The 27,134-nt window shown below is 39.9% G+C and overlaps 1 protein-coding gene across 1 annotated transcript in view; it reads left to right on the forward strand.

Moving 5' to 3' along the window:
- LOC126470556 (mucin-5AC-like) overlaps positions 1-25,882 on the forward strand; it is a 58,598-nt gene extending 32,716 nt beyond the window's left edge. Inside the window, exon 3 of the mRNA XM_050098494.1 lies at positions 22,610-25,882. Within this exon, the coding sequence (XP_049954451.1) occupies positions 22,610-23,651 (1,042 nt within the window). The 3' untranslated portion in view covers positions 23,652-25,882. The remainder of the gene's footprint in view (positions 1-22,609) is intronic.
- The last annotated feature ends 1,252 nt before the right edge of the window (positions 25,883-27,134 follow it).

Consider the following 27,134-nt stretch of genomic DNA (forward strand, 5'->3'; position numbering starts at 1 on the left):
ACTTATGAAGAGCATAAATGATGGCCAAAGCTTCTTTTTCAATTTGAGAACACTTTTGTTGGGCATCCATGAGCGTTTTGGAGGCATACGCAATGGGTTGTTCAGAACAGTGAGAAAAATGGTGCGCAAGGACTGCACCGAGCCCATCATTGAGAGGCGTCTGTGGCAAGAACACGATGTTGGCCAGGTCGATAAGTAGCCAGGCATGGGGCCTGTTTCAGCATAGTCTTCAATTTCTGGAAAGCCGCATCGCATGACGCGGACCAGTGAAAAGGCACGTTTTTATGCAACAGGCGATGCAATGGCTGAGCCACCGAAGCAGCAGACGGTAAAAACTTGTGATAGTATGCTATTTTCCCCAAGAAGGCCTGCAGTTCCTTAAGAGATGTAGGGCGAGGAAGGGCATCGATCGCAGCGAGTATGCTGAAGCGGACGAATACCATCCCAAGAGAGTTGAAACCCCAAGTACGTGATAGATGCCTGAAAAAATTTTGATATCTGAAGATTACACTTAAGATCGGCAGTCTGTAAGACATGAAAAAGTGTGTGGAGATTTTGAAGATGAAGATGTTCGTTAGTGGTGGAGCCAGTGACAACAATGTCGTCCTGGTAATGTATACACCCATGGACAGTGAGCAATAATTGTTCCAAGAATCACTGAAAGAGAGCAGGGGCACTGGCAACCCCGAATGGCAATTGTTGGTATTGATAGAGGCCAAAATGCGTGTTAAGGACCAGAAACTGCCGGGAAGCAGCGTTGAGAGGAAGTCGATGATAAGCTTCTGACAGGTCAAGTGTAGAAAAATACTGGCTTCCAGCAAGTTTAGTGAACAATTCTTCAGGTCGAGGCATAGGGTAAGTGTCGATAAGGCATTGAGCATTTACAGTGGCTTTGAAATCACCACAGAGACGAATATCACCATTTGGCTTAGCAACGACAACGACAGGAGAGGACCACTTACTGGAAGTGACAGGAAGCAAGACCCCTGAAGCAGTGAGACGATCCAGCTCCCATTTGACCTGATCACAAAGGGCCACAGGAATGGGCCGAGCCCGAAAAAACTTAGGCCGAGCAGTGGGTTTGAGCGTGATATGAGCTTCAAAGTCGTTTGCACGGCCTAACCCAGGAGAAAAAAGGGACGAAAATGTTGTCGACAAGGAATCCAATTGAGCATAAGGAATAGCATCAGAGACGATATTGACAGAGTCATCTATGGAGAACCCAAAAACGCGAAAGGCATCGAGGCCAAAAAGATTCTCCGCGTTACTATGGTCGACCACAAATATGGGAACAGTGCGAACGACAGATTTGTAACATACCTCAGCATCAAATTGTCCCAAGAGAGAAATCTTCTGTTTATTGCAAGTACGTAATTGCCTAGTGACAGGTGACAGGATTGGAGAACCCAACTGAAGATACGTCTGAGAATTAATGATAGTGGCAGCAGAACCAGTATCCACCTGCATATGAACATCTCGGCCAAGTATTTGGACAGTGAGGAATAACTTCCCTGAAAGGGAAGAAGTTCAATTGACAGACAACACAGAATCAGCGTCATGTTCATGAACATCATGTATGCGGTTGGATTTGTGAACGAATGACACATGACCCTTTTTTATTTTTTATTTTTTTAAATTTTTTTATTGCATTTGTGACACACGGCCTAACGTTGTGGACAATCTTCTCGTGAATGTTTTGTAAAACACCGCGGACGTGAAGTAAGTTGCCGTGGGTTTTGCTGCAGTTTCTTAGAGGTTTGTTTACGGTTGGGCTGAGGGTGCGCTTGGGAGCGTACTGCGGCCATGTCGGCCGGCGGGGACACGCCACTCGCTTCGTCAACATCGCACAGAGGTTGTATTTCTCCGACGTCGCCCCATGCCTCTATTTGCGCTCCAGTGGCGCGAGAAATTTCAAAAGACTGAGTGATGGATAGGACTTCATCTAGAGTCGGATTTGCTAACTGAAGGGCACGTTGCCTAACTTCTTTGTCGGGCGCCGATTGGATAGTAGCATCCCGTGCCATGGAATCGGCGTAGGATTCTTTGTGAACATCAGTAACAAATTGACACTTTCTTCTGAGGCCGTGAAGTTCAGCAGCCCAAGTGCGATAAGATTGATTCGGTTGTTTTTGACAACGATAAAAGGCAACACAAGAGGCTACCACATGCGTATGCTTTTGAAAATAGATGGACAGAAGTGAGCACATTTCAGCAAAGGACAAAGACGCAGGATCTTTCATAGGAGCCAGTTGCGACAACAACCGATACATTTGAGGTGAAATCCATGAAAGGAACAGAGACTTACATGTTTGTTCGTCCGCGACATGAAATGCCAAGAAGTGCTGTCGAAGACATTTTTCATAATCAGACCAGTCTTCCACCATCTCGTCGTAAGGAGAAAAAATAGGTAGAGACGACGACGTGAGATGCCCCGCATTTGCTGCCTCGACGAAATCACGAATCGCATTTGTGAGAAGTGTTTGCTGTTCTATGAGACCAGGCAATAGTTGCTCTAAAGTAGCCATGGAAACATGTGGGTCAATGATGGAAAAGAAAAAATCCCATCCTTGTCACCAATTGTTATAACTTCAAGTTGACCAAATGTATTACAAGGAAGACGCAATACATGAAAGTCACAGATCAAGTAAACAGAGTAAGACGTGTGTACACTTTAACAGTCAAATCATAACTGAGGCCAAGTCTAGCGGCTGCTGGCTGGCTGGCCGCTTAGGTGGCGCTGCTGCTGCTGCTGCTGCTGCTGCTGCTTGGCTGGCAGACAGCGCTGCAAGTAGAGGACGCACATAACTGCGCGACGGCACTTTGAAAGATCGGCGAGTCACAACACTGGTACTTTTGTTTGACAACATTTATTCACAGTGTGATATGTTGGACTGCATGTTTCATGTGTGTTTTGACGCTGCATTTAAAAATCTAATGTAGTATGCCTTTATCACTTAATTTCCACTTGCCTATTATTACATATTTTAAAACAAAATGCCATCGACAGAACATTTATTCTCATTGTTCTTTTGCCAGCTTAGAAATCCATTCCTGTGGGAGAAAAGCTGTAAAATTTTTGCAAAGTTGGTATTTCTTTATATGGTTTATAATGTGCTGCAGTTGTTGCCTTAACATTTTTATCAGTATCATCAGTGGGATACATGTTGTGTAGATTTTTCTGCTTCTTTCTTTTCAGTAGATAATTAAATCCCATTCCATTCAACTCCGTGTCCTTCCTGCTGTAATTTGCATGCCATCGACATACTCAGCTTTAACGTCTTACATGCATGTTTCTTCACTTTTCTTAATCAGCACTTCAGCTCCATTGTCCGTCTCATCATCAGTAATATGAACAGCTTTAACAGCAAACGGTCACGGCTACCTACGAATGCAATTACAGCGACCACTTTCATGCTTGCGCTGTTGGATAACTGTGTACTATTATGAACTTGAATGTGATTATACCTAGACACATGACCAAGTTAGTTACTGGTATGGCTGGGCCTACCATTTGTTTGGTCAAATAATAACTTATAGATATTCATTTTGCAACATTGATGAACAATGATGGTATTATTTAGGTAATTTAATTGTGGGCAAGGTATATCATCTCAGAAAATAACTTAAATCAGTTCCATAATGGCTTAAGATGGGTTTAACAAAGTTGTTGCAGCACTATAAAACGTAGCTATGTGTAATGTTAGTTTGTGTGAATGTAGTTCTGTCCGTCTCCCACATCACACGGTATTAGTTATGCTTAACTTTGATACATACAATAAAATATTGGTACAAAAATCTACTTTTAAATACAGTAATAGTTGTGGCAAAGTTCTTCCATTTTGGGTTCCAGGATGGTTCTCTGATGACTTTGATGGTGAGTATTACTTTCTAAATGTTGTGATGTTTCAATCCTTTATGCTTTGTGCAGTTTTAGGTATGTTTTTGACCAAGATTAATATATACAGTATTCTGAATAAAATGTTGGTGCATTTTTATGTTTGCCAATAATAGATGGACGGTATTTTGTTATTCACAAGATGAACAGAAGGACCCAGTACCAAATTCTGTTTCACATCGATAGCACTTTCTCAACAGCCAGAAAGTAATTTTCTGTGTAAACTGGTGAATATGCTTAACATGTTTCTAGAATGAAATTTTCACTCTACAGCAGAGTGTGTGCTGATATGAAACTTCTTGGCAGATTAAAACTGTGTGCCAGACCTAGACTCGAACTTAGGACCTTTTCCTTTCACGGGCAAGTGCTCTACCAACTGAGCCAGGAAGTTTCATATCAGCGCACACTCCGCTGGAGAGTGAAAATTTCATTCTAGAAACATCCCCCAGGCTGTGGCTAAGCCATGTCTCCGCAATATCCTTTCTTCCAGGAGTGCTAGTTCTGCAAGGTTCGCAGGAGAGCTTCTGTGAAGTTTGGAGGGTAGGAGACAAGGTACTGGCAGAATTAAAGCTGTGAGGACGGGGTGAGAGTCGTGCTTGGGTAGCTCAGTTGGTAGAGCACTTGCCCATGAAAGGCAAAATTCCTGAGTTCGAGTCTCGGTCCGGCACACAGTTTTAATCTGCCAGGAAGTTTCATGCTTAACATGTCTCTGTTTGCTATAAAGTGAATCCGTTATCAATAGCACCTTTGTGCTACTATATTTCAGTTTATCTAGAATAATTTATTTTTGTATAACCAAATACATGAAACAAAAAGAAGAATAAAATTTTCTCATTTAAATATTCTGCTATGTGTTCAGAAAATATGATAAAACAGGCTTTCAGTATTTCATACCTCATTAGTCTCTCTTCTTGTAATAAAATTATTGTGTTTATTTGGCCTGTCTGGATAGCTGTGCACTTTAGCACACCAATTCAGGGAGGTGCGTTGGGCCCGAGATCAAATCTGCCCCGTGGATTGTCAACAAGGGCCGATGTGCCAGCCATCCTGGATGTGGCTTTCAGGTAGTTTCTCACATCTGACTAGGTGAATATTGGGCTGGTACTTACATCTCGCCTCAGTTACACAAGTTGCAAACATTTTGAAAATGTTATCACTCTTTCACATGGATAACACTAGATGCAAACAAAATGTGGTCAGTGATTTCTGCCCAGCAGGGGGGCAGGGTTTGGCAGCAACAGAAAGGGCATCTTAACACTGACCCCATGAAGACATGGAATAAACGCCAGGAAAAAGTAGGAAGGAGAATTATTTTCTTGATTTCTGTAGTAGCAGTTAAGCTTCAGATTGATTACATAAATGTTGTCTCTTGCGTATACTGTAACATTTTTCCTTTTGAACTGGCTACCTGGCTATCAATAGGCAGCTGTTTTAAAAAAATGATTATTATGTGTGTATTTTAATTCTTCATTAAGTCATTTTGTTTAATAACTAAATCTCTCCGTTACTTCGCCAGTTTACTTGGTTTCTTTAGGACTGTTCCATATTATTTTAAGTGTATTCTCAATGGTATTAATTTTAGTAATAATCAGCTAAGATTTGTTTCAGTGTAAAACACATTTCGTTAAAGATCTGGTGGAGTTCTGCTTGCTCTAACCATTTTGTCTAATTCCCTTCACTCAAAACTTGCCCCTGGCAGATTAGATATAATGCTTCAGTTAGTACCCTAGAAGGTACTTACAAAGCACTCAGTTGTGAAATTAACTGTTCTGTTTTGCAGTGGTTACTAGTTGTAGGGCTGGTAGAATTAGAGCACTGAATTGTAGATGTGCACAAAAATGAACTCTGATGAAGCTGAACTTTGAAATCCTCATTGTGTAAATATTAGTTACAGACTATTTCGTTGTGAACAGGAATCAACTTTAACTAATGAACTTTTGACCAGTGAAATTTTGCAGATCAAGTAAAGTTCAACTGCAAACATCAGCCTGTAACATAGCCCCCCCCCCCCCCCCACACACACCCAAAAATTGGTTTTGCACAAATACAAGTTGAAAAGAAGTAAATAATAAACCTGTTGCTGTTAACTATCACACTGCTTAGATTCAAAACAATTTACTCAATTTGTAAGGCTAGGTTATAAACTCTTCCCTGGTTGGTACATGTCAAGCTACGCACTGCATTATCACCACCCAATGCATCTCGATAGACTGTGTTTGAATTTCTACTTGGGGTGGCGTGACCCCAGCTGCCTGCCCTATGCTATATTGAACATTTCTGGAGTATTTTCTGTGATGACTTCACTCACTCATAAGATTTGCCACCACTCACATTGACATTATTGTAGATATAAAAATTAGTTTTTGCATTGAGACTTGTCTGAAAGTTAATGGTTGCTACAAATCCACAAGTATTTAAAGATGGCTTTTCCATCAGTAGTTTCTGATGTGATTCTGGTAATCAATTCTGAAAGTCCCTTGCAGCATGCATCAGCAGTGAAGTGTATCATCATAGCTAAATGTTGGTAATATCTGCTGTGCTGCATCTATTCTTTGTTCTACTAGATAAAAAATTAACAAATTTGATTTTAGGTAAGAGTATTTTTTGGCTTGCACATTGTCTTCTGCTTTGTTGGTGTGGAGATTATACTGTTTCGTTGTGCATGATGGATGAAAGTCATCAATGATAGTTTCCCTTTATGGTATTTTTGTGGTCAAAATCATCCTGTTCTTTCGTATGATGACTGAAATATACTGTTTGTTTGCATCTACATGACTACTGTGAAATTCACACAAGTGCCTGATAGAGGGTTCATCGAAGCACCTTCTGTCTGTTTCTCTACAGTTCCAGTCTCAAAGAGTGTGCTGAAAAACGAATGCTTAGAGTTTAATGTGCAAATGTTGGTTTCTCTTACTTTATTACATGATAGTACAAAATGAGCTGCCCTTCTTTGAACTTTTTTGATGTCCTCTGTAAGTCCTATCCGGTACAGATCCCATACTGCACAGCAGTACTTCAGAGGAGGATGAACAAGTATAGTGTAGGCAGTCTCTTGAGTAGCCCTGTTGAATCTTATAAGTGTTCTGCAAATAAAGCACACCCTTCGGTTCACCTTCCTCAAGACATTATCTATGTAATCATCCCAAATTAAGTTGTTCAGAATGGTAATCCATACGTATTTGGTTGATCCACTTTCACACGATACAGATTTATTGTCTACACTATTTTGCAGTTGGTTTTGATCTTGTGATAACTTTACTGGGTGGTAAACGACATTATCATCTGCAAACAATCTGAGAGCTGTTCAGATTGTATCCTAAATTATTTATATAGATTAGGAACAGCAGAGGGCCAAGGGCATTTCCTTGGAGAACACCTGACATCACTTCTGTTTTACTTGATGGCTTTCCATCAATTGCCATGAACAGTCTCACACAGCTGAGACCAGGAATGGTGTATCTATAAATATGGAATTAATTTTAGATCCCCTGTCCATAGCACTAGCACTGCAAATAAAGAGCTAATTTTGTTTCATGTGAATGATATTTTCTGAAGCCATGTTGACTGTGTCAACAGATCATTCTCTTGGAGGTAATTCATAATGTTCAAAACCAGTATATGTTCCAAAATCTTACTGCAAGTAGATGTCAGTGAGTGTGTAATTCAGCAGATTATTCCTATTTCCATTCTTGAGTATTGGTGTGACATATGCAACTTACCAGTCAGTAGATATGGACCTTTCGTTGAGTGCACAGTTGCATATGATTGCTAAGTATGGAGCTATAATATCAGCGTACTCGAAAAGGAACCTATGAGGTATACAGTCAAGACTGGAAGAGTTGCCTGTCTTAATTGATTTAAGCTACTTCGCTACACCAAGGATATCTACTTCAAAGTTACTGATATTAGCAGCTGTTCTTAAATTGAATTCCAGAATATTCACTCCATCCTATTTGGTGAAGGAATTTTGGGGAATCGTACTTAACAAAACTTTAGTAGCAATGTGATCAGTAACATTGCCACTGCTAACATGCAGTGAATGTATTGTCTTGCTGCTGATGTACTTTACATACAACCAGAATCTCTCTCATCTGTGCCATCATTCTAATATTTTGACATTTGCTGTGAACCAAATTAAATACCTTTTAACATTTATTGTATTATGAGACTTGGTTGGTAACTTCATGATCGATTTTTCGCTAGATTAATTAGTGCTTAATCACTGGTGGAGGACAGATGGCCTATCTGTAATAAATGCACTATGTACTGTGGAACCTCTCTCATCCTGGTAGGAAATTTGACAATGCTATTCTTAAATTTCAGGTAACTTCCAGTCTTTTGGAAATTGATGACTTAGTTCTGTCACGCAATTAGTAATATTTTATAACTTTAGTATAACTTTCGAAATTAGGCATACATAGCCCAGTATGTTTGTCCTTTCCTTTGTGTTTCCTGGCACAATAATTCATCTGTAGGGAGTATCAAATGCCAAGATGTGTATTGTGCACGGGCCTGAATAGTTTATGGCAATGTACGAAAGGTACACTTTGTGTGCAGTTACATCATAAAGGCAATGGCGGTCAAGGTGTATGAATATATTTTGTTCACATATGAGTAGCGCCGTATCATAAATAGATGGTTTATTATTTTTGTATATGTGATTCAGTGTACACTGCATTTTTACTTTAGTTCACTTAACAAACAAAATAGATACCACAGCACTTCAAATCATCCATTCTTGTATTTCCAAGCACAGAATCTGTCAAAAATTAACATGAAAATGACTGAATGCTTGGATAATTCCCTGAAGTCCAATCATCAAATGTGTGATTAAGGCCGGCCGCGGTGGCCGAGCGGTTCTAGGCACTTCAGTCTGGAACCGCGCGACTGCTAGGGTCGCAGGTTCGAATCCTGCCTCGGGCATGGATGTGTCTGATGTCCTTAGGTTAGTTAGGTTTAAGTAGTTCTAAGTTCTAGGGCACTGATGACCTCAGATGTTAAGTCCCATAGTGCTCAGAGCCATTTGAACCATTTTTTTGTGTGATTAAGCAGATGAAAATCATTTTCTTTCCAGTCAAATTTTTCATTTAACTGTATTTTTTTCCCAAATATTCCACTGTCAGTTTCAGAACTTTGGAATTAGATAAACTATCAATTACATCTCTTGTTGAAACATAAGGCTGTAGTGTTACACCTGCTGATGTAGAGGGCATGGGACTATAGCCTTCAGAATCTGTGGTGAGCTTCTCTTTTACACTGACATTAAATAATTCATCTTCACTGTCACTCTTTGTATCTCAGTGATCTGTACATTAGAATATATGATGAGGAAAAATATTGTGGTGCCAATCCTGAAAAACAGTATATGGAGAGCAGTCAAATGCAGCAGGAAAAGATCAGAATACAAATTAGCAATTAGAACTGAAAATGCAAAAATATTCTGAGATATGGAGTAAAAAGATCTGTTGTATGCTTAAAATAGTCAACAGCAAAGAGGCACTTGAGTGCTGGTGTGACTGTACTCGTCAGCTGTCAGGGGATAGCAAGAAGATCCTTGCTAACTCATGGACAGTGTTCAAGCAAAACATAGAGGCTGCACTTAAACTCATCAATGCCCTAGGAAATGCGCAGCATAAAGAGCTAACTTGTCATCACCAGCCAAAGGTCAAAGGAAGTTATTGGCAGCGTAAGTAATGCATGCAGATAACTGACCCATGAGAAATCTAGCTGACTCACAACACTGTGAAAAATTTAAAGGCATTTCATAGATATTTTGTGGCTGTGAGAAAGGGAAATTTGAAGTATTTGGAATTCACATACATCAGTCAGCTATGTTACAAGCAGACCTCGATATGGCTCAATATTCTATGTTGGACGATGAATCCATTGGGGTAGTGTTCATTCTTGAGTAGGTCCAGTGATTCCCTCCCCCCCCCCCCCCCCCCCCCACTTTTTTCACCCCCCTCAGTGTTTGTTAATGTGAAAAATGACTAGTTGCACCATGGCTTGGAGTGCATGTTAAACTTCAGGTCCCCATGTATCTGGTTAGGTTAGTCAGTTCAGTGGTCATCAGAAGGCAACGACCATGTCTAATAAATAGCTGTGGTGTTCAAACCAACCTTAAGTTTCGTGACATCTGCACCTAAACGGACAATGCAAATGTGTACCTTTGCCTCTCATTGCAGCAGCAGTCCCTTTAACATTGAATAACAGTGGCTTTAAAATCTGAACTATTGAAACATTTGTCTGCACAGAAAGGAGACTAAACCTATATTCAAATATCTGTAACATGTATTTATGCATCATGGTCAGCAAACAGCTGAAATAGTGTTGTGACACAACACCACAGTGCAAAACAGTTTGTGTTCAAAGTCAAATTGGCTGCACTTCCTAACAGCTAATACCAGCTGTTTTCTATCAGGTGACAAATAATTTGTCCTCCGTATTGGACTTGAAAATAATTATGACAACTATGTTTGAAACCATACTGCCTGAATTGCCTTTTGCTGTTTTCCTAGTGGCTTGTGCCACTGTTGGGTAGCATTCTGTGTTAAAGAAACTTTAGCACTGAGATTTATAATCTCCCTTTTCAAGTGCTTTACAGAGATGACTCCTTCAATGTTTGTACGGAGGACAACAGTGAGTACCAGTGAGATCCGTTCATCTTTTGTGAAAGGTTGAACCTATTCTTGAAATTAAATGAAAAACAATTTCCCCTGAAGTTTCAGTTGGGTAAAAAATACTGTACAACAATCACAACTATAGTAAGAAAAGTTCTTCTGAAACCAACTTTAAAAAAACCAGCCACTGACTCCAGCTTGCAGCTTACTATTAACAACTGGATTTTATGCTACAGGATACTGACCCAAGATCTTTTCCAACAATAAATCTTTATCAGTTGTGGACAAGTTTGAAGAGTGCACTTACTTCTGCTTATTTTCTTCCATATTTACAATACACAGTAGTTACCAATAAACACTACAGATCTACAGTGTATGTTTAATATCTGCACTTGAAGTGCTGTAATTGTGTTGATTGCTGACTTGGCGGTGTTGCCCAGCATGTTTTATGGTAATTTAGATCAACACTGTACCTTGTTCATCTGATTCAACTTCAGTGGTACAAAACATAGTGAATTCATGAATTGGGTTCATTTAGTGAACTAAAGATAAAATTGCACTCCAGTCAGCAAAGTTTATACAATTGCCACTCAGAGTTGTAACAGCTCTGTTGAGCTGTGATCTGACCATTCCTGGTTGCTATACCAAGAACAAACATGATTTATGGAACATAGTACTATATAGAGAAACACCAGTGAAGTACAGGTTGAGTGTAGCACTGAACACATTGACTGTATAATAGTAATGCAGATTACAGACTAAGCTGAGTACTCATTTGCAATCCCTTAAATAATACTATTTCTTCGACGGCTCACCAGAGTGTGCCAGAGGACGAACCCAAGTGGCCTCTGTGAACAGGTCTGTGAACTGTATGGATGCATGATCTCTGAAATTGCGTGCTTAATGAGTGAATGTACATCAAGCACAGAAAAATGCATAGTACTGAAAGAAACACTGGTACTGTGACAAAAATCACTAATCTCACAAGGCACTGTGATTACAAGTCATGGAAAACACCAATGACGGTGCTGACGTCTGTTTCATAGCCCGATGCTGGCAGCTGCTGCAGCATGTGGTGGGCAGTCACCAGCGAGTAGGGGCAGAAGTGATTAGGGGGAGGTTTGGCATGGTGTTCCCACCTCCATAGCGGCGTCCCCCTCGAGGTCAGCGGTCTGTGCCGGAGGCATCACGGGAGCGTGAGAGACAATAGCTGCACAGGACCCAGCAACAGAGATGGCAGTGGTGTCCAGTGCCAGGGCAGCTGCACCAACGATGGCAGTTGGGAAGTGTGGATGGAAGCAGGAACCCTAGACAGAAATCGGCCAGGTAGCACCCCCTGCTGTGTTGCGAACCGGACCATATGTGGCACAGGAACAGCCATCAATGGCATCGGGGGTGGGTGGGGATCCCTCCAGAACAGCCTGTGCCATGTGTAGCCGAAGGAGGTGGAAGTGATGGGATGTCCACCCATCTGGAGTGCAGGCAATGCACAGGTGCTGGCCCCAGCGACACTTGATGACTACGGGAACTCAGTTCAGCCAGCAACTGAAACCATGAGCCCAGTCAGGCACACCCGGCTGGGAGTGTTGGGAGCAGGTGATGCAAGTGGACATGGCATCAGATGCAGCAAGTGGAGGAGGATCCATGTAGCAGCTCCACCGGGCTCTTGTCCCCCCACCAGAGTGAAATGGTACAAACTCAAAAAATGGTCTATAGCAGCTTCAGAGGACCTGCCGGGGCATCTGAGTTTTAAATGTCTGAACCGTGTGTTCGGCTTCCCCATTACATTGAGAATGAAATGGGGAGGCTGTGAGATGGCGATCACCACTAGCCTGAAAAATTCTTGAGAGACAAACTTGGCGCCATTATCAGTAACTACGGTGTACGGAAGTTCCTCAATTGCAAAAACCTTATACAGGGCCGAAATAGAGGCCACCATGAATGTAGGCAGAGATCAAACCACATAGGGAAACTTAGAATAGACGTCTGCTACAATGAGCCAATACTGATATAGGAAGGACCAAACAAAATCAACGTGTAGACGCCTCCCATAGGTGCTGCGGCATTGGCCAGGGGGGAAAAGATGCTCGTGGGACTGCCTGTTGCCGAACACAGTAAGTGCAAGTGGTGATAAGCCACATAATGTCACCATCTATGCCTTGCCAATACACACGTAGACGGACCTAATTCAACAAGCAAAAGAAATTGTATAATGGTAAGTTAATAAAGGAATTAGTAATAAAAATAATGGCATTTGGAAATCTGAGAAATGAAACTAACAACAAACAGCATGCTATAAAGAAAGCTTTAAAATTAAATCTGTGTGATGAGTTGACATCAGAACAAGAAAAAAATAGTAAATGTTTTTAATGACAACTCACCTTGATAAAGTAAAAATGTCATAGAGCAAGTACTAAACACCCAACAAATGCGGAAGCCATGAAAGCATCAATGTTGCTCCTCAGAGCCTGAAAAACTGAAGTGCTCACAGGTAGAAAGAGACTAAAAAGTAAATACTCCAGTGGCAGTGACAACCTACTACATTTAATTGTAAAGAAATGTGGGGAATGCAATGTAGAATAGCTAACTCATACAACTAATGCATCCATTAGAATAGAGTTTTCCCTGGCCACCTAAAGGTTGTGTTTCCCATCAGATTGGAATATTTTATTATCAGAAACCAAAGCAGTGTATGTGTGTCTCAATACTAAATTAAAACCATTAGATAATAAGGAAATTACTACTGGTATTTTTTTTACATCTATCTAAAGCTTTTGGTGCTGTTGACCACACCATATTCCTTTGAAGGTTATCTAATAAATGTTTGAGGCACTGCAAATTGACAGTTGAAATCATACGTGTCAAACAGTGTACAAAAGGTTGAGATTTGTAGAAAGGATACTACTGTTCATCAGTGTATTGTGCAGTCCTCAGAGATAATGCCTGTTATATATGGTGTACCATAAGGCTCAATCCTGGGGCCCCATACCGTTTCTGCTATGTATTTATGACAGAATCACGAAACTTACTTCAGGGCATACTACACTTTTTGCTGGTCACAAAAGTAATCTGTAAAAGGTACAGATGAAGCTGACCATGACCAAAAGATTAAACCACTTATCACTGAGCAGATGGTTCAATGAGAATAATCTCAGTGTTAATTGAAAAATAAAAAAAAAAAAACCCTCAGCTTAGCTTCAGCCTCTCAAAAATGCAAAATTTCCATCACACTCCTTAACAACCAAGAGCTGTCCAATGTGAGCTCTGTTAAATTTCTTGGTATATGGCTTGGCGAAAATCTTAAATGGCAAACTCGTGTCATTTATATCTCAAATAAGCTGTCAACATTGTATTATATTGTAAGAGTACTTAATGACTGAATCACCAAAATAGTTCTTATACAAGTATATTATTCATACTGTCACTCCATATTACTGTATGTAACCATATTTTGGGGAACTCATCCTGCGTCAGAGCTATCTTCAGAATTACAAAAAAAGGCAATATGTATGATATGCAATCTGAGATATAATGAATCGTGCAGCCACATATTTGTTAAAAGACATTTGGATGTTTTCCACCATAGCTATATTTCACAAGTCTTCAGTTTATTATACCTTGCATGATTATCCTTACAAGCCATTTTTCAAGTGTAGTATGTGTCAATGTGTTGTATAATTATCCTGTTAATGAACGGTGATATAGCCGACCTGAAAGTGAGCACATAACATGAAAGCGTCAGGATTGAAACCAGAAAGCATACTGCATGCAGTAATAGTAATATTTATACAAGGGTCATTCAGTAATTGGAGAGACACATTGGTCTGGGGAAAAAACTGTTTGTAGGGCAAGTTTGGTACTTTTATGGCTTTATTTTGGCACCACTGGGATAAGGGCTGATCAGCTGATTTATCAACATTGTTTTGTTTATAACGTCAAAAATACATTTCAAGATGGCATGTCCGCTTGAAACGTCCACATTAGCTGAACAATGTTCTGTTATTCGGTTTTTACTTGTTGATGGTGAGAAACCAGTGAATATATACTGTAGAATGTCTAAAGTTTGTGGTGAAGGTTGTATGAATCATGCAAATTTTTACAAGTGGGTAGAGCAGTTCAAAAATAGTCGCAACTCAGTGACTAACGAACACTGTTCTGGCTGACCAGTTGCAGTTTCAACTCCCTCACTTGAAAGTCAAATTGATGACATGATTCCTGCCGACTGCTGTGTGACTTTGGAAATGATAGTTGATGAGGTTCAAGTTAGTACTGGTACAGTTCATAACATTATCTGTAACAAGCAGAAGTACCACAAAACATTTGCATGATGGGTTCCAAAGGAGTTGATGCAGCTATACAATGAAACAAGGTTGAGAGAGTGCACAGAGCTAAAGGAACGTTGTGGAAGAGGAGGTGAACACTTTCTCAACAAAATTTTAACTTGTGATGAAACTTGGGTTCACTACTAAGAGCCAGAACCAAAAAGACAAAGCATGGAGTGGAAGCACACCAACTCACCTGTCAAGAAAAAATTCGTAACCCAAGCATCAGCAGGAAACTTCATGTTAACAATGTTTTGGAGTGCTGAAGGTCCAGTTTTTTGTGATTATCTCGAAGAGCAGTGTACAATGAACAGCCAATACTACTCGGATTTGATTTTAAACATGGTGAAGCCAGCCGCGAGAGAGAGACGATGTGGATCCAAGAGGAGAGGTGTGATTCTCCAGCAAGACAACACGTCTTCATATTGCCCAACTAACCTGTGAAACTATCAACAAAATGGGCTGGGAAGTACTGCCTCACCCCCCCTCTAATTCCTGGTTTAGCACCAAGTGATCTCCATTTTTTTGGTGCACTGAAGGAGGCATTACATGGGAAGAGGTTCCAGGACAATGAGGACGTGAAAATTTTTGTGGGAAATTGGTTCAAACATTAAGATAAAGAGTTCTTTACAGCTGGAATAAAAAAGCTTGTGGTTGTTGGAACAAGTGCATAAATGTTCAAGGGGGTTATGTTGAAAAGTAGAAAAAGTATTGTTTTGGAAAAATAAATGCTTTTTTCTCCAGGCCAATTTGTCTCTCTGATTATTAAATTACCCTCGTAATTATTGTCATGTTATGGGACACTGTATGTGCTCACTTTTGTTGTCAAATACTCACTGAGGCTTTTAAGCTGTCATTCTTCCCACACTCCATACACACGGTGTTAAACGAAAGCAAGCACCAATAGTGTCCTATAACATGGTACTAGTTATAAAGATGACTGTTATTGCATGCAGTAAGATTTCTGGTTTTAATTCTGATGCTTGCACGTTATGTGCTTGTTTTCAGATTGTCTGTATCAGTGTTTATTAATGGGATAATTGTCCAACACATTGACACCTACTGCACTTGAAAATGGCCTGTAGGGCCAAAAATGTCCAGTCCTGCAAGGTATAATAATTTGAATACTTGTGAAAACAGCCAAGGAGGAAAACTTCAAACCATCTTCTGATAGGTAAAGCCAATGGCAGACTTCATTTAATTGGTAGGATATTGGAAAAATGCAGTCAGTCTATAAAGAAGACTGCTTACAAAATACTCGTCCCATCTTAGAATATTGCTAAAGTGTGTGGGACTCATACCAAATAGGAATAATAGGGAATATTAAACTTCTACAAAGAAATGCAGCATGAATGGGCACAGATCTGTTTGGTGCAACTCAGGGGTGTCGTGGAAATATATAAGAACTGAACTGTCATATACTCGAAGGATAGTCATTAACTTACCACAAAAGCCTACTCACAAAGTTTTGAGAACTAGTATTAAGTGAGGAATCTATGAATATATTGCAACCACTCACGGATTGCTCCCACAGCGACTCTGGAGAGGAGATTATACTAATCACAGCACCCAATGAGGCTTTTAAGCAGTCATTCTTTCTGCACTCCATACACAAATGGAACAGGATGAATGATTATCATTGGGTTGGTGATAAGCTCATAGGATTTTTTGCAAGCTTAATAAACACAACAGAGACTTCAGTCGTCAGTAATATATTTTTCTTCACTATTTACAACAGCCTGCCAACGCTGGGATAACGTTTTGATTCCGCAAGTATAGTTTTCAGGCGAGGAACTTGAGACATGTACGAAGTACACTTTCATGTGGGTTGTTTAATAGAAGAGGGAGAAGGTAAAAATCTTAGGGCACAAGGTCAGGTAAATGAGGTGGGTGCGAAATGACCTCCCAACCCAGCTCTTATGTAGTGTTTTTTCTCAGTCTAGGAGAATGCGGATGGGCATGCATTATTATGGAGTAACATCATTTCGTACAGTCTTCCTGCTCGTTGTTTCTGTATTGCATCTGCAAGACATCTCAGTTGTTGACAATAAATGCCAGTAGTGATGGTTACACCTTGGGGAATCAATTCATAGTACAACACACTGTCACTGTTCTACCAGATGCATAACATTCTTTTGTAGATGCATGCAGGTCTTTCTATGGGGAGTTCTTGCTTTGTTTTGGCTCAACCATTCCTTTCTTTCCCATATGTTAGCATAAACACGCCAATTTTTTTAAAAAAATTTTGTATATATCCCTTCCCCTTTGCATCCAAATGTTGTCGAAGGTGGAATGATCACAGTTCATCACGTTTGCCAATTCTCGAGTACACTGGCATGGATTAATGCCTTTAAATGTTCTCCATAAATCCTTTAAGATCTTCCTGAATGTAATAATCCTCCTCAAAATGAGGGAACCATTTTCTTGTGATGTTCTGTCCAATGGCATTATCCCCACACATGCAACAAATGTTTCTGGCTGTCTCTGCTGCTGTCATCCTCTATTTAACACAAACGAAGTAATATGCCAAAAAATGTTTCGTATAAAATGTGAAATGTAGAGCAATGACATATTATAGTAATAACAAAATTAAAGATGGGAATGATATGTAATGCATGCATGTCTGGCTATAAAGTCTTTCAAATTGTTGATATAGATTCACAAAATAGTGTTAATATGACGTTCTGTTTTCTGCAAATTTCTAACCAAACGCTTTTCTTCTTATTTTCTTGTAAAGCTCTCCAAGAAATTTCGAGAAACTTGTTTTATATTTGAGGCATTTCATTAACCAACATGTTTTGTAGTAAAAGGAAACATTTTTGGGTACAGAAACTTAAAAACTGTAAAATAGTAAAAATAGATTTTGAAAAAGTTTTGTTGTATAATTTGAATTATATTGCAACAACATTTTTGATTGGTCATATTTCTGTAATTACAAAGTTTAGAAGTAGGACAAGATATTTTTGATGTGATAGAAAAATATGCTATCAAATGATTTGGGTGAATCCTAAAAGGAACAGTTACTAGTGGAGCTGAATTTTTAAGTGCATGTGGTTTTCCCGAATTTTGAACATTACTTGTTCACATTTCAATTCTCAATGGGCAATCTTCCATGGATTTGCCTCCTGAATAATTTTATGTGAACATTCTGATACTGTCCTCATTTAGTTTTAACTTTCTTTTGACAGGTATGCACGTGGTTACAACTGTTGTTAGTCCTAAAATTGCCTAAACATAACCAATTATGACTTCCCTGTAAACCAGTTATCTTGCTTTATTAAAGTTTGAAACCTACACCACCAGTTAGTAATACATCTTGTGGCTAATATAGGCAGGAGGGGGGTGGTGGTGGTAATTATGTGGACTTACTACAGTCAGTCATATTGTTATGTGTAATTGAACACAATAAAGACCATCAGGTACATAATCTTCACTACTAACAAGCCTGCTGCCCAGTTTCCATGTTTTGCTCATAATTAATTACACAAAAAAATCTCAGAAATAAGTTTCTATTATTTATTATTATTATTATTATTATTATTATTACTATTATTATATGCTGCTAACAAAATGTTTAGCATTGTGGAAATTCTCCTGTGCATTATCTTTTCCATTGACACAGTCCTTAATGCCATATCTGGTTGTCTAAATGTCATAGACTGATTATACAAGACTCTTGTCTTGTTTATAGTTACTAAGTGTATGCATCTGAAGACTACACAAAAATACTGTATATCCTTCCCAGTAAATCTGTTTCATTGGATTTGATAGATAACTTCACCTGGATATTCCTGCAAGGAATGTTACAGACTCTATACGGGCAAATAAATTGCAGATACAGACAAAAAGCTATATAAAGTGCACAAATCCTCTGTAAACACTGTTACTTATAAAATCATACAAACTAGTGTTCACTAAATTTAATTTGTGTATTTCTAGCTTGAAATGCATTTCTGTCTGTGTCGTACCAGCACTTTTCCTTAATGACGAACCACTTACTGTAGTGGAGACATATCAATTCTTAGGTCTGATTTTCGACACTCGTTTGATTTGGCCTCCTCATCTTCGTAACCTTAAACGGAAGTGTTGGCAGCATCTCAATGCCCTCCGCTGCCTGAGCTGCTGGGTTGCAGATTGCTCCATGCTGCTGCAGCTCTACAGAGCCCTTGTTCAATCCCGCCTTGACTGTGGGAGTGTGATTTATGGTTCGGCAGTGCCCTCAGCATTGTGTTTGCTCAACCCATTGCACCATTGTGGAGTTAGACTAGTGACAGGAGCTTTTAGCACGAGTCCGGTGACCAGCATACTGGTGGAGGCTGGAGTCCCTCCATTGGAGATCAGACATCTAGAACTGCTCGCCAATTACATTGCACGCATTCATAGTTCTCCTGAACATCCTAATTACAGTCTTCTTTTCCCAACCACGGCAGTTCACCTCCCACATAGGCGGCCCAGGTCAGGGTGAACGATTGTGGTTCACGTCCGATCGCTTCTGTCTGAACTGGAGTCCTTCCCTCCACCATCTCTCCTCATGGTCTATTCATGTACACCTCCGTGATGTAGCTGTAGGCCGAAGCTTCACCTGGTCCTTTTGCATGGCCCTAAGGACTCCGTTAACCCTGCGGCTCTCCACTGTCACTTGAAGTGTTCCGGGGCTCTGAAGTGGTTTACTCCGAGGCTCGATCGCTGATCGTAATGTTGGCTTCGCCTTTGTCCACAGAGGCCATGTTGAACAGCATTCCTTGCCCGATGGCTGCAGTGTATTCACTGCAGAGCTGGTGTCCATATCTCGTGCACTTCAGTATATCTGTTCATGCCCCGAGGAATCGTTTCTTCTGTGTACTGACTCCTTGAGCAGCCTACAAGCTATTGACCAGTGCTACCCTTGCCATCCTTTGGTGGTATCCATCCAGGAGTCCATCTATGCCCTGGACTGGTCCTGTCGTTAGTGGTGTTTGTGTGGACCCCAGGACACGTCGGCATCACAGGCAACAAACTTGTCGACAGGCTGGCCCAACAGGCTACACGGAAACTGCTTCTGGAGATGGGCATCTCTGAACCTGACCTGCGTTCAGACTTAGACTGCAGGATTTTTCAGCTTTGGGCGACGGAATGGTATAACAGTACGCACAACAAACCACATGTCATTAAGGAGACTTTGAATGAGAGGAAGTCATCCATGCAGGTCTCTTGCAGGGAATCAGTTGTCCTCTGCTGGCTCCGCATTGGCCATGCTTGGGTGACCCACAGTCGCCTCTTGCACCGTGAAGACCCGTCGCAATGTCGGTGTGGCACCCGGTTGACAGTGGCCCATATTCTGGTGCACTGTCCCACTTTGACTGCCCAGCAATGAAATCTTGGGTTACTGAACTCGTTGCCACTCATTTAATCTAACAACGCCTCATTGGCTGATTTAGTTTTATTCGTGAGGGTGGGTTTTATCATTTGATCTAAGTTTTCGCGCGTGTCCTTTGTCCCTCTGTGTCCTCCACCCTAGTGCCTTTAGGGTGGAGGTCTTAATGTGTTGCAGAGTGGCTGGCTTTTCCTTTTTATTCTCGTGGTCTGCCAGCCACTGTAATCTGCTTTTTTGTTTTACTCTCTTCTATTTCTAGCGGCTCTGTGTTGTTTTCTTGTCCTCTTTTGTTCCTTTTAGTGTTTGTTTCATTCATTCTTGTGGTTCTCCCTTTCTGTCCGTTTTGTGTTATGTCTCGTCTGTTTTATTCTCATGCTTGTCACATTGTTTTATTAGGAACAAGGAACTGATGACCTCGTAGTTTGGTCCCTTCTCCCCTCTTTTAAACCAACCAACCAACCAACCATGCAGCAGTGCTGCTCAGTCACTGCTGGAGTACTGATTGTTCTGTTTTCATGTCCCTGTTGATGACACTAGACTAAATTGGGACTCCTCTATCAAATGGGGTGCATAAAATTCTGCTTTAAAAATAATTTTGTTTGTAATGGGAAACAAACTTGTGCTTTCCGTTGACACTGGGTGTTGTGTGAAAGATGTGATGAGTGCTATTTGTTTGGGCTGACTCCAGCTACATATTGCAAAACTGAAGTTGCAAATATTTGAGGAAATACCAAAGAAAATGCACCTGACAGCTCGTACAAGAGACACTCTGGGTGTTTATACAGCACACCAGGTTGCACATCTTAACAAGAGAGAGGCACATTTTCATTGCGTTTAACACTTTGCTGTCCGCAAGTCTCATACAAATTTATTCGCTTGGCGCCAGCCGTGCTAATTCGGATTACTTGGCTTGTTGCCGGCTGCTTGTCACCTTTCCGTTGATGACAAGCTTCAAACACATTGACTTTTGCGCGCTTTAATTTTCCGGAAATCCTCTGTTTTGCAGTATCGTTCCACAAACTCGAATTTTCTTTTCAAGTAACCTCTCTGCAAGTTCTACACTGTTATAATAATTATCCATGCAGAGGTGATGCCACTTTCCATCAGAAGGTATCAATAGTTCCATCACAGTTTTTGCTAAAGGCTATCCAGCGCTGGAATATATCTTGAATGAGGAAATGTATCCCGTTACCGAATCACACAGCATCCGAATGAATTTGCCGTATTTTGTAATTTTCGACGGATTGTAAACATTAAATTTTAATTGACCACGCCACGGTATCATTCCTTCATCAGTTGAGATGTTTTGATTTAGATTAAACGTTTCTTTAAACTTTTTGGAAAAATAATCAATTACAAATTACACTTTGACAAGCCAGTCGGCATTATCTGGTTTATTGTTGCTGTCGGAAAAATGTAAAAATGGTAATATTTGTCTGAATCAGTTGCGGGACATAGTTTTGCAAAATATCGCTGTGTCTATCAACGGATTTGTTGACCAATAATCATCGATCCTTGCAATTTTTACAGTTACCATAAGGATAGCAAGCCCAAACCATTTTCTAAGTTCGGGTCCTGCAACGTCAACAAATTTGGCATTTTTTTGATCCAGTTTTCTTCTGTTGCAAATATGACTGTAGTACTTGTTGGTTTTGTTGCTAATATATTCAGATAGATCATTCCCAATGTATAATTGTACAATATCCTTGATGCTCTGTGTATCTTTGGGAAATATGTTTGGACCCGGGGATCCTTCAAATTTAGTATTGGTCCTCTGTAAATCAAAGTCTGACCACTGTGCACTGTCTTCTTCGTCTGATTTAGCTGAATCAGTTGGCAACCGTAGTGTTTGCCGAATTCTTCTTGAACGTATTTCACTATCTTCCTACAATTCTGCTTCACTTTCATTTTTTTGATATCCAATGTCTTCTTCCCAGTCAGCCGAGTCGTCCGGAACGTCGGACAAGACGTCCGCGCCTTCATTGTAAGTCTTGTCTCTTTCGTCCGCCATGATGAAAGAGCACGAGTACTTATAGAAACAAAATACTTGTTGACGTGTTTAACTTATTGTTACCTAAACAAAACACCAACAGAAGGCAAAAGATATTAAAGTGCTGTCGCCGACCACTGAGTGATACTACGCTGACAACACCACGGTGGTGTCACCGGCCACTGAGCGATACTTTGCAGATGACACCACTGTGGTGTTGCCGGATGACATAGTGTTAACATAATATGAATAAATGAACAGATGTGCATAATATGTGTAGTGATATTTTACAAATTTGTGAAAGCTAGTGGCAGACAAAGTACCTAAGTATTTTGGTTTGATTGTTAAAACATACATTTTTGCCTTAAATTTATTTTTGTTTTTCATTTAATGTACTGCAAATTACTAATTTTTTCCACATCTGTACAGGCCGCCTATGCAAGCCAATGCAATGAATGCTGCCCAGATGTCGTCATTTGTTGCTGGTCAACCAATCACTATCCACACAGCTTCACAAGGCATGTATCCATATGCGCATTGGGCCAATGCTGCCACAGGTTCACCTCTTGTGCAGTGGGCAAATGCTGCTACTGGCACCCCTGTGATTCAGCGTGCTCGTGCTGCTTCTGGGCCAACAGTCAGACATCGACCGGATGCTGCGACGGCTGCTGGTCCACCTCTAATACGCCGAAACACCACTGTACAATCCAGAGTATGCCAGAGTGTTACGAACAGGTCTGGCACATCCAACTGCTTGCCGCCACTGTCTCAGACTTCTAGTGCAGCTGGACTGCCTCTCATAAAGTGCACTGCTGCAGGATCACCTGTTGTGCAGCAAGCAACCAACTGCCTAGCTCAAAAAGATACCTCTGCAGTCCCTGCCAACAGGTCAGCACTACATGTCACACTCTCTACTTTTGGCTCATCTGTTCAGGTCGCCACTATGTCATCTGACGGTTCTGCGCTGACTGCTGCTTCAGTTTCTTCTGACGGTTCTCTGATGCGCGCCACTTCAATTGTGTCTGATGGGTCATCACTGCATGCCACAGCCATTATATCAAATGGATTGTCATTGCATGCCACAGCTGTCAGTACTGACAAGTCGTCTTTACATGCAACAGCGATCAGTTCTGATCGGTCCTCTTTGCACACTACAGCTGTTAGGTGTGAAGGATCATCTCTGCATGCCACAGCTATCAAGGCTGCAGGTTCAACTCTTTCCGCTGCAGCAGTTACCTCTGATGGTACATTTCCAAGCACTGCTGTCGTTACCTCCAGTGAGTTAGCCAGTTGTCCAAAGCCAATAAATTCAGGCAGGAGGTCTCCAGAAGCAGAAGTTGGAGACTGTGAAGGGCCATCCTCAAATTCTGTCTCCATTAATCCTCAGGGCTCACCTCAGCAGGACTCTTTCACTAACTGCAGCAAATCATCTCTGCATCCTGGAGTCACCAGTTCCAGTACTAACAACTAACTGTGTACATTTTATTAGCAAAAACTTGTGGATAATTGAGTGTTGAGTCAGTATTATTGAGTGTCCAATGCAGTTGATAGTTCTATCAACATTTTAAGGTATATTTATGAAAAGTAGTGAAGTGGCTTTCCTGTTAAAATATTACTGGTATATGGAGAAACTTGGTCTGTTTTTTTCATCAAATGTAATGCAGGACATTTCAAATCAATGCACAGTTTGTTGGCCCGCAGTTCAGAGATTTAGCAATATATAGTCAACATTTATGTACAATAGGGGCAAAAGTTAAAATGAATATCCATTTATGAAGCAGATGATTGAATGTTAAACTCTTCACTTACTTACATTTGTTCTTGCTTTATTTAAAATAGCTACTTAATAAAACATTTACTCTGCAATGGAGTGTCTGCTGATATAAACTTTCCCAGCAAATTTGAACTGTTTGGGGCTGGACTCAAAAGTCGGGTGCTCATTTCTAATATAAGAGGAACATTCTTCCAGGGTTACAGGGCATTTTTTGTGAAAGGTCTCTGGTAGGTGTTTTACATAGGCATATATTGAAGACTCTCCAACCCTCTAAATCAGCACACATTTAATATTGTAAATACAATGACATGATTTTTAAGTTCAGGGGAAAAAATAATTCTGTTGAACATATTTTGTTCTGCATGTAAATATTTTTCAAGAAATCTGAAAAATAGTTATGGAAAATTGAAGACAACATTATTAAAAGTATTGTTAATGGCCTGCTTACTGTGTATGAGACTAATAACCTTTTTTAATTTGGCACATGCTGAACTTGTTGTGTTAGAGGAATAAGATAGACTGCAAATTCCATGTTCCATAACTGAGTTACAGTAAACAACACTTTGTTTATGCTCCTAATATGCTACAAAATGACTCTTAATTTTGATGAGTGGTGTTCTTTCCTCATTCAGTATTACATTTTCCATTGTTGTTGTTGTTGTTGTCTTCAGTCCTGAGACTGGTTTGATGCAGCTCTCCATCCTGTGCAAGCTTCTTCATTTCCCAGTACTTACTGCAACCTACATCCTTCTGAATCTGCTAAGTGTATTCATCTCTTGGTCTCCCTCTACGATTTTTACCCTTCATGCTGCCCTCCAATGCTAAATTTGTGATCCCTTGATGCCTCAGAACATGTCCTACCAACCGGTCCCTTCTTCTTGTCAAGTTGTGCCACAAACTCCTCTTCTCCCCAATTCTATTCAATACCTCCTCTTTAGTTATGTGATCTACCCATCTAATCTTCAGCATTCTTCTGTAGCCCTACATTTCGAAAGCTTTTATTCTCTTCTTGTCCAAACTATTTATCATCCATGTTTCACTTCCATACATGGCTACACTCTATACAAATACTTTCAGAAACGACTTCCTGACACTTAAATCTATACTCGATGTTAACAAATTTCTCTTCTTCAGAAACGCTTTCCTTGCCATTGCCAGTCTACATTTTATATCCTCTCTACTTCGACCATCATCAGTTATTTTGCTCTCCAAATAGCAAAACTCCTTTACTACTTTAAGTGTCTCATTTCCTAATCTAATTCCCTCAGCATCACCCGACTTAATTCGACTACATTCCATTATCCTCGTTTTGCTTTTGTTGATGTTCATCTTATATCCTCCTTTCAAGACACTGTCCATTCCGTTCAACTGCTCTTCCAATTCCTTTGCTGTCTCTGACAGAATTACATTTTCCATTATAATATGAATATAATTTCATCACAGTCCATGAATGTAGTCATTATATTGGTTTTTATTAAGTGTGTGCATGGAATAACTAGCTAGAAAACCTAAAAAAAAAAAGTCTGTGATGTAAATTTTTACTGAGATCTACACATTGTAGCATCAGTGTTAGTACATGACAATGTGAGTGTCAATATGATAGTACCTACCATAATTGTGTGTTGAAACTGAAACAGCAATGTGTGTTCTATTTACTGCCTGTATGCTGGTTGTCATTATTTGAAGTCACAGTGAAACTGGAGAAATAAGAGGGAGCACAGTGTGTGTTGATGCAGTTGTTCTCACCTGCTATTGTTACTATAAATCTTCCTCCTTGTTCCTGTGAAATACAAAATTATGTCTCCTTTTTGACTGCATTGTATTAATCATTTTACATAATGTAAATAATTTATTAAGGTGCTTATGTTGTGTGTGTTAAGGTGCTTATGTTGTACGTGGTCTAGAGAAATAAAATTAGTTTCATCATATTGATAATTTTATGTTGATGTATTAAGTGTTTGAATGTGAGACCATTTTGACATGTACAAGCTGCCAAGGATTTCCAAGGTCATTTTGATCCAGTCACTTTCCCATACATACGTTTTTCGGAACTTAAATTGTATTGAAATATGCATGGAATGTGTTTACTTAAGATTAATCTGCTTGTTTGTTGCAAACAGTGGTGACGGCATCCTAGCTCCCATATATGACAAGTTTTGTTTGTTGGCTAAAATTCAGTGATAACTACATTAATGTATTTTGTTTTCACCATTTTTGAGAAATAATCTTAAAAATGCCCATTATGACACAGTGTTGACAGGAAAAAACCTAAATTTCTGTGTAGTACTAATAGAGAGCTCGGCCTGTTTTACATACTTCAAGGTAAGACACACTGCCACACATTTCAGCTTCCATAATTATCCACTTAAGGTAGCAGCATATCAACTTTGTTACAAGGAACTGTTTGCTGGTGGTGGTTCAATCTGTCAAATCTTGCTCTTCATAAAGTTTGAATTGTGATAATGGAAAACACAATATTTCTCATACCAACTAATACACAAGAAATACAGCAAGGAATCACGCTTCTAAAATAAAAAAAAATCGTCAGGAATAGATAATATACTAGGTTTTGTTGTAAAAAAATGTGTAGATGTAATTTCTGAACCACTGATGTATCTTGTAAACCTGCCCTTCTCAACTGGCAGCTTTCCAACGTGTTTAAAAATTGCTAAAGTTAAACCACTACACAAAAAAGGAAGCCAGGAAGAGGTGTCAAAATATAGACCAGTTTCTCTACTGTGTGTGTTTTCTAAAATTCTAGAGAAACTCTTTTATAAAAGATTGTCAAATTTCGTAAATAAATATAATATACTAATTGCATCTCAACATGGTTTTAGGAGATAATACTCTACTGAAACAACAATCGTTTCTTTTGTGTATGAAACTCTACAGGCCGTAGATAGGCAGGAACATTTCTCAAGTATATTCCTAGATTTGTCAAAAGTGTTTCATACCATCAGTCACGATAAATTACTAGGTAAGATTCAGAACTGGGGTATTAGGGGAGCAGCACATAACTGGATTAAATCATACCTCCACGAAAGAAAACAGCTCATAGAGATAACACACAAAGTAAATGGGACAGTCATAACTCATCAGTCAGATTTATTAGTGGTCAAACATGGAGTTGCCTAAGGTTCCATAGTGGGTCCAATTCTGTTTTTACTATATGTAAATGAT

The sequence above is a fragment of the Schistocerca serialis genome, chromosome 3 (genome assembly GCF_023864345.2).
Source record: "Schistocerca serialis cubense isolate TAMUIC-IGC-003099 chromosome 3, iqSchSeri2.2, whole genome shotgun sequence".
NCBI lineage: Eukaryota > Metazoa > Arthropoda > Insecta > Orthoptera > Acrididae > Schistocerca > Schistocerca serialis.